This window comes from Thalassophryne amazonica, chromosome 8 (assembly GCF_902500255.1).
Source record: "Thalassophryne amazonica chromosome 8, fThaAma1.1, whole genome shotgun sequence".
In the NCBI taxonomy this organism is placed as follows: Eukaryota; Metazoa; Chordata; class Actinopteri; order Batrachoidiformes; family Batrachoididae; genus Thalassophryne; species Thalassophryne amazonica.
In genome coordinates this window covers 59,723,336-59,732,713 of record NC_047110.1, presented here as the reverse complement: position 1 = coordinate 59,732,713, position 9,378 = coordinate 59,723,336, and the positions used below count along the sequence as shown (strand labels likewise).

Below are 9,378 nucleotides of genomic sequence, written 5' to 3'. Positions count from 1 at the left end.
AGAGGTGGCTGTTTCGCCTTTAAGAGTTAAGAAACTTGAAACCTTGTTTGCGCAACAATCAGTGCAGCTCACAGCCGCCAAAGTGTCTAGACTAGCACATGATGGTAGTCAGCCAATGGCTCCACCGCTCTCCTCGGGGGCCCCGTGTGTGTGTGTGTGTGTGTGTGTGTGTGTGTGTGTGTGTGTGTGTGTGTGTGTGTGTGTGTGTGTGTGTGTGTGTGTGTGTGTGTGTGAGGAAGGGGGGGGGGGGGAGGAAAAGACAGAAACGAAGAAAGAACGAGCTGCAGTTTGGTCAGATTTGGTGAGAGGAGCAGCAGCGCGCGGGGATCGATCCTCTTCTTGGACTTTTCGGCTCGCGTGGATATTTTGCTGGGATTCATTGTTAAAAAAAACAAAACAAAAAAGACATACAGAGAGAGAGAGAGAGAGAAGACGACAAGAATCCGGACTTAAAGCACGTTTTTCTTGGGATTAAATCGCCTCCACGTACACATGTTCGGAAAGTGCATTTAAGTGTCGTTTTTGAAGTCCGTGCTGCGTTCACTTACCGGTTTGTGCGCCGTGCTTCTTATGTTCACATGATATTCTATACTTTTCTACACGATCCATTCCGCGTTCACCCACCGATATGTTAAATGGGTGCATTTGGACTGAAATGCTGCCGTGCATTTTCTTTTTTGTAGATGCAACAAAATAGCTTTTTTATTTTCCTCCCCCTCTTCTCTCTCTCTCTCTCTCTCTCTGTCTGTCTCTCTCTCGCTCTCTGATGGTGCGTTTTGGACACCGGTGGTCGTCACTTGGCTGTGCACGCGTTGCACGGCGCTCCACACACATTAATGTTTTGCAACGACCGTAGACCTACTTGCAGTAGTCGGATATCCGTACGAGACTAAAAATAAATAATAATAATAAAAAAAATCTCCATCTAGATTTTCAAGGTGTCGTATGTTCAGGACGAAACGCTCAGGTCTTGTGCGGCGACTGTGGAGAAGCCGTTTGATCCCAGATAAAGAAGGGGGAGATGGAAATGGTAAGACTAGTGAGGGCTGTAGGGACGATCTGTTCGGCAACAACCCGGAGAAAATTCCCAAAACGGAGCTCAGACCGATGACCCCCAGCGGGTCTCTTGTGGGGGACGTGGGAGCCATGTGCGCCCAGGGCCCCTTGGGAAGCAGCGGGTTATTGGGGATCGCGTCGGACCAACACGGGGGAGCCATGGGCGTCCAGGAGCAGGGGAGTCCCCGCTCCGTGCAGGACCCCGAGTGCAGGACGGTGACTTGCTGCTTGTTTAAAGACCGGGACCACTCAGACCTCAGGGGCCCAGAGACGCCTCAGGGTACCAGCGATCCAGGGTCGTGTCACTTCGCATTGAGGAATCTCGGACCCCGAGACGACGGATCTCCAGAGGCTCAGAAGGCAATGCCTCACATGTTGTTAGAGCAAGAACTGAAATCGGCCACGTACTGTCTGTTAAAAAGGCTCAAGGAGAAAGCTCTGGATACCTTACTGGAGGCAGTGGAGTCCAGAGGAGGGATGCCGAGTGACTGTGTTATGGTTTCCCGGACAGAGCTGAGGCTGGGGGCCCATGTGGCCTCTCCACAGCTGCTGGTGTGCAAACTGTACCGCTGGTCTGACCTCCAGCACTCCGCGCAGCTCAAACCGCTCTGTGAGTGTCAGAGCTTTGGGGCCCCTGAGAGCTCGGCAGTGTGCTGCAACCCCTATCACTACAGCCGGCTCTGTGGGCCAGGTAAGACATCCAGGACTGCTGCCTGGGGGGTGGTGGTGGTAGGGGAGGAAGGTAAACTCACTGTAGACCGGAACAGTAAACCCCAAGACCCATATGTTTTCTCCAACTTGGTTTTAGTTGTCCATTAAAGTATGTGCAAAAACTCCTGCTTCCACAGTTCAACACTTTGGTTTAATCAAACATCAGCACATGCTTATTAAAACTGAATAACCACATGGCAGAAATAATTTATTTTTAAGATCGAAAACTCTATCCCGGTAGCCTGTTTCATTTGCCTGATGTGGTTTCACTCACTTTCACCCACAAAGACAGAAAAAAAACAACAACAACAACACTGTGGCCCTTTGATTAAAGAGTTAATGATTGCTGAAGTCACCCTTATGTCAAGGTGAACATTTAAAATCTGACTTTGGCCTACAAGGACGTGAGCCAACATAGATTAAAGAAGGTAAAATCCAATTTACTCCAAAGGTTTGCGATTATTTCAATGTGGCATTGCTTCTGTGTAGTATATTTGATAAAATGTTGCTATTCCCAACATTATGGCATTTAGGGAAACAGTTGTTTTTACACTCCACCAGAATATGGCTCACACTAGTCCATGATACCCGGTCCTCACTATGAAGGAAAATTCCTGATGTGTATGTGTGTGCGAGCGTGTATGTGTGTGTGTGTGTATGTGTGTGTGTAGGCAGAAATGACTCTGACTTTTGGGTCCGGTGCACATCGATCACATTTGTTGTTGTTGTTCTTGAGGGTTAAAACTTATTTTCAAAATCAATGAGCTATCTATAGCAGAACCCCCCTGACCTATATTAAACTGATTAGATTTTGGCAGGTGCAGGCCTGTGTTTTGGCAAACCCCAGGCTACTCGACCCCGCTGACCTGATGACAACGCTTGGTATCGTGTGTAAAGATGCAAACGTCTGTATTTCTGTCTTCTCACTGGCACATGAGGTGGATTTTCCATAACATTCAAGTTTAATAGAGCCAACTGCTTGTGACAGGCTGTTCTAAGTCATAACTCCAATAATATCAAAATTCATAACGTGCAAATGTAGTAAAATGATGTGCTGTTCAAGTTGTTCAGAACCAATTATGCAAAATTTTAATATGGCTAGTAATTGCAGCTACAGTGATTAGTTGATTACTGCAGACTTAGAGTAATCAACAGCTGTTTTGATAATCAATTCATCATTTCGAGTAATAAAAAAAATCTAAATGATCTAATTTCAGTTGGTTAAGTGTAAATATTTTCTGGTTGATTTTATGACTTCCTTTAAATCTTTCTGCCAGTAAACTGAATATATTTGGGCTGTGGACAAAACAAGACATTTATAGGCATAATCTTGGGTTCTGGAAAATGCTGATTAACTTTTTTTTATTATAATTTTCTGACATTTTATGGACCTAACAACTAATCAGTTGATTATTTTCTTGATTAATTGATTATGAACGTATTGCACATTCATCATTTGAACTAAAACTGTAACAATTAGTCCATCAAGAGAAAAAGTATCACAAATATTGAGTATTTTGATTAGTTTCAGTCAGTGATTCCCAAAGTGTGGGCCAGGGTCCCCTGGTGATTCATGAAGGAACTGCAAGTGGGTTGTGACAGGGCATTAAAATAAATAACTTAAAACATCTTTTATTTTTCAGTATTGTAATAATGTAATAAAGTTTAAATTCACCCCAAAATATTTAAGGTTATTTTACAATGTAATCAGAATTAATAAAATAAACATACATGATTTATTACGGGGTTAGTCATCATTTATCTAACCTAGTTAAACATGATATTTATGAAAATACTTCACTGTAGTCTCGTGTGGATCAGCGTTGTGATAAAAGGTTTTGGGGGGGTTTGCAGAAGAATTTCATATTTCAAAAATAGCTGCCTTGTTGTTTGGAAATTACCTGTTTAACACATTGAGAAAATAAAAAAAATGACACATTTTCACTATTTCCACCTTCTCAAAGCTGACATTGAGATTTTTTTTATAATTTTAAACGGAGAATGTGTATGTTTTAGACTGTTTCACAGACAATGCTCAGTAAGGTTTCACCTTGTTTGACATTTTATAGATTAAACAAAAAATTGTATAAATAGCAGACTAATCTATGATGAATATGATTATTAGCTGTAGCCATATTTTGAAAGGTTTGTGCTAAAGTCGAAGGAGCGAGGTTTTTGTTTCTGGATGTGAGGTTAAGCTGTGTGAGCCGCATTCCACTAAATCTAGCGAGATAAATTGTTGGAACAGCGGGAGGGGCCACATAAGGCTCGTTGTAGACGTAGCTCACATGCGCTGAAGCGGGCCCGATGGAGTAGGTATTTTCTTTCATGCTTTTAAAAAAAAGGGGGGGGGGGGGGAGGAGTGGGGGGGCTGAATGTAGATCTGAATGGTTGATTTTGGTGTTCAGAAAGACTACGGCCAGCTGATTAAACATTTGAAAGTATGCCTGAAAGACAAGCATTTTTATTTGTAGTTTTAAAAATTATTCAATAAAAATTGACCATCCAGGGTTCACTATAAGAGCTAAAGGGTGTGTGTGTGTGTGTGTGTGTGTGTGTGTGTGTGTGTGTGTGTGTGTGTGTGTGTGTGTGTGTGTGTGTGTGTGTGTGTGTGTGTGTGTGTGTGTGTGTGTGGCAAAAGGGTGCCACTTAAGCGGACAAAAAGTTTTTTCCTTTTATTTAGACAGGCATTATACTTTTCCAGTGAGATCAGTTTCAGGTTGTGCTTTAAAAGCCCTTTTGTCCTAAGGAGGTCCCCTCATGCTATTTAGGTGAAGGAGTGGTGATAATATACAGTTTGCATACGACTGGCGCCAGGCTGACTCGCTGTGTATCTGAGTGACTGAGTTCAGATCCTGGCAATTACTGCTGCCACTCTTAAAGGACCCGCTGCTTTTATGCTTTTCTCCTTCCTCTTTCTCCCTGCAGACGGCTGGAGTCACAGCACTCTCCCAAACTTTTCTTTCCTTTATGCTTTCCTTCTTTTGCTACTTTTTAGTTTACCTCACTTTCCCAGTTAAGGTCAAACGTTTCTGAATACAGCGATATATGCAGGCCAAAATATGAACTAAGCAAAGTAATTCATGTCATTTGTTTAAGAAAATCAAAAGTAATTTTTTCTGTGTTTGCCACTCTGAGCACGCCTGATCTCAGAAATGAAGCAGAGTTGGTCCTAATTTGTACTTGGCTGGGAGACTATTTGGCAAAAGCAGGAGCTGTGAGCTGGTTTCTCCATGTAGAATTGGAGTTGCAATACGAAGGACATCCAGCATAAAAGTTGTGCCACATCCCAATGTTGACATGTACCGGATCCACTGCAGCCAAATGAAAAAAACCCAAAACAAACAAACAAACGTATTTGTTTTGGTGCCATCACAAAGCATTGAGCTGAGTTGCAGTCCGTAATGTGCACTCTGAACATCAAGTAACTGAAACATTTAATGTGACGTGCGCTTTGCTTCATACGAGTGTTTCTCATTACATTAATCAAAGACTTGTGGCTACGTCACATATTATAGTTATTATAGATTATAGTCTTACTTACCCTTTTGAAATGTTATTACTGCGGATATAGAAAAGGCTACACACCCTTGGGCTTTTACGACATTAAAAAAAAAACAAACAGGCTTCGAAATTCAAATTTTTCTAAAATTACACTGCTTAAATAGCAAAATCAAAGCTATAAATGTTGTACAGAATAAATTAAATAAAAACATTAAAGTCAAATGAATGGAAAGCATAAAAAACTAGCATGTTGCCTATGGGGATCCACGGGTTCTAGATTGGGTAATGCTTATAAAATAGGTACCTGACATTTTTCAAGGGTGGTAATAAATTATGCAAAGTTTCTATAATGATTTTAATTGAAAGTGCAGGAAATTAAAATGAGAAAGTTTTGTGAATACAGTAAAACTCATCTAAACCGTCATCATATAAGCCAGATGTTCGCACTCACCAGACAAAAGCAAAAGTCCCAATGGTTTTGTATGTTTTTCCATGTAATAAACACCAAATATACCAGATTTTGTACAACGGATTTTCACTCACATCAGACAAAACGTCCTGTTCCATCGCAATGCATTTTGCAATGCATTGGCACAGAGTTACGGAGCTGGAGAAGCATACAATAAATCAGGCTTTAGGATTTTAAGGTACCACTCCACAGTGGACTTAGAAAAAAGAGTGACTCAACCAAATGTAATCGTTTTAGTGCACATAATACCCCAGCACTTATTTAAGGCAGGCGTTTATTTTTGACAGACGAAGTTTTGACCCGGTTATTAAATGAGGCAGGTCATGGTCAGGTGTTTAATCATGGAAATACATAAGCCTAATTGGTGCTGGGGATTCCATGTAGATAGTTTGGCACCTCCTGAGAGTAACTAACCAGTTACACACATATAACGGATTTTGTCCATTTTGTACATCTAATAGATTTTGTCCATTGTATACATATAAAGGATTTTGTCCGTTTAATACATATAATGGATTTCGATGGACAAAATTCTCCGGTCCACCTGAAGTCATTATATGCAAGTTTTACTGTAACTGTATTTGGCACATTTAGTTGATGTCATGTTTTACAAATGCCAATGTTGAGATATTTCCTTTGCTCAGAGCTTGTCTGGTTACCAGGGACTGATTAATAGTGATATCAACTTTCATTGTTCACTGTTGTTACCTCATATCCTTAATTTCTCCAAAATTATTTGTCCTCGCAGCCTTCCATTTTCACAACATTCATCCTTGACCCAAAATACATAAGAAAACCAAACAGCAAATGTTAGCTTTCCCCAGTTTTTCCATGATCAAACGTACACACACACGCACACATAGAGGCCTCTTCGCATCTAATATATAGAGTAGCGCATTGTCCGTGGGGATCTATGGGCTGTAGATTGGGTAGTGTTTATAATATAGGTAGCTGACATTTTTTCAAGGGTGGTAATAAATTATGCAAAGTTTCTATAATGACTTTGATTTGTGTGTGACTCCAGAATGTTTTTAGAACCTTAGGCATTAGACCGCAACAGTTTATAGAGGAAAAACTCAACCCCGTTAATTACATCATTAAAAAAAAAAAAAAAGTTAATTTACTGTCTTCATGTATTTATGAATTGTTTAGGTTCTTGTTATCATATACACACACTAGTATTATCATTATTATCTATATTAAAATAGTCAAGTGGCCTCTGTGTGTGTGCGTGCGTGTGTATGGCTTCGCTCATAGAGAAAATGGGAAGAGTTGACATTTGCCGTTTGGTATGCTTATGTATTTTGGGTCAAGGATAAATACTGTGAAAATGAAAAGTTGATTGGACTAATATTTTTTGAGAAGCTACGGATATTATCTAACAACACTGAACAATGGATGTTGTGCTGCAATGTACCATGGGAGTTCAGGGTTTTGGGGTTTTAAATGCTGTTATTGTGGTTCATGATAGTCTAATAGTGTTGTTAATGTTATTGTGGTTTATTGTGGTTTTGGAGTTCAATTGGTGTAGTCAGTTTAGTTAAGAGTCATGTTTCCATTACCATAAGTGACAAGTGTAGTGTGTGTGATGTCTTCCGCAACCGTCTCTGTTTATGGGTGTGTAAAAATAAAAGCACCTACTTGTGGCAGAATGCAGAAAAGACAAAAAGCTCAGTTTTGTTGGTCCACGCAGCTCATCACAATATAGTAAAAATGAAGTGGCGTGTATGTGTGTATAACTTTGATCATGGACAAACTGTGGAGAGCTGACATTTGCTGTTTGGTATGCTTAGGTAATTTGGGACAAGGATGAACGCCGCCAAAACGTTACATTGATAGAACTAATATTTTTGGAGAAACTACAGATATTTGTTAACAATACTGAACAATGGACGTTGCTAATTACATTCTGGACTCACACACCATTTCAGCAGGGGGTGGTAAATCATCTATGTATTAAAAGTGTGCATGCTTGTGTGCGTGATATTTAAAATAAATAAGTAAATTCAACATAAGTACATAATATAATTGTAAATTTGTTAACAATACATGGATGACACAAGAAAGTGAAAACACTTATTTTGATTGTGGTCCATTTAAAAATCAAATGACAAAATATAAGTAATCATAAAATAATAATAATACTGACCAGATCAATCCCAGATTTTGGATGTCCACCAATCCGGATCCAGATCACCTCCAAAATTTAGCAGTCTTTCATGCCCTGATATCTACCTGTGGTGAAAAGTTTGGCAAAATCCGTGCAGTAGTTTTGACATAATCCTGCAAACAGACATCCATCCATCCATCTACTACCGCTTAGTCCAATTAAGGGTCGCGGGGGGCTGGAGCCTATCCCAGCAGTCATAGGGCGTGAGGCGGGGTACACCCAGGACAGGACGCCAGTCTGCCGCAGGGCCACAAACAGACAAACAAACACAGACACACCCACATGCACACCTAAGGACAATTTAAAGATTCCAATCCACCTAACCCGCATGTCTTTGGATGTGGGAGGAAATTGGAGCAGCTGGAGGAAACCCACGCAAACATGGGGAGAACATACAAACTCCACACAGAAAGGCCACGGGAATTGAACCCACATCCTTCTTGCTGTGAGGCAACAGTGCTAACCACTAAGCCACCATGCCGCCCGCAAACAGACATACAAATAAATAAACAAACGCCAATGATTTCATTATGTCCTTGGCAGATGTAATAATAATGATAATAATAGTGTGTATACGATAACAAGAATCTTAAGAATTTAAAACATTAAGATAGTAAATTAACATAAAAATTGTAATTAACAGGAAATAAATGGGTTGAGTTTTTCCTCTAAAAACTGTTGAGATTTAAGCTTCTAAAAACATGCTGGACTCACTCTCCATTCCAATTCATTATAGAAACTTTGCATAATTTATTGCCAACCTTAAAAAAATGTTAGCTACTTATTTTATAAACACGATTCAAACTAGAGCCCTTGGATCCCCATGGGCAACACACTAGTTATTATCAGTGTTATTATTATTATTCTTTTATTTTATTATTGCTTCTATTTTGTATGCAAGGGTGGTGGCCAAGTGGTTAGTGCACTTGGTTTCAGTGTTCCCATGTTTCTCCATGTAATACGGAGTTATGTCAGGAAGAGCATCTGGTGTAAAACCTGTGCCAAATCAACATGCAGCTCCACCTTGGATCTGCTGTGGTAACCCCAAGTAAGGGAGCAGCCATAGGGACTTACCGATTACTTCTATTTTGTTATTTGAGTTTTAATTGGACCACAGTGGAAATAAGTGCTTTCATTTTCTTGTGTTATCCATGTATTTTAATGTGTTTACAATTATGTACTTACATTGAACTTACTAAATAAAATCATACATGCACACATACACGTACACAGGTGCCGCTTAGCTTTTAATATAGTAATGATTTACTGCCCCTGCTGGTATTGGTGTGTGAGTGCAGAATGTAATTATCAATGTCCATTGTTCAGTGTTGTTAGCTAATATCCGTAGTTTCTCCAAAAATATTAATCCTATCAACATTGCGTTTTAGCAGTGTTCATCCTTGATCCAAAATACATAAGTTCACAAAACGGCAAATGTCAGCTCTCCCCAGTTTGTCCGTGATCGAAG

The 9,378-nt window shown here is 40.1% G+C and overlaps 1 protein-coding gene across 2 annotated transcripts in view; it reads left to right on the top strand.

The window, feature by feature from the left end:
* The first annotated feature begins 278 nt into the window (after nucleotides 1–278).
* smad6b (SMAD family member 6b) overlaps nucleotides 279–9,378 on the top strand; it is a 54,757-nt gene continuing 45,657 nt past the window's right edge. For both annotated transcript variants that reach the window (XM_034176409.1, XM_034176408.1), the window contains exon 1: nucleotides 279–1,747. In XM_034176409.1, the coding sequence (XP_034032300.1) occupies nucleotides 946–1,747 (802 nt within the window). In that variant the 5' untranslated portion in view covers nucleotides 279–945. The remainder of the gene's footprint in view (nucleotides 1,748–9,378) is intronic.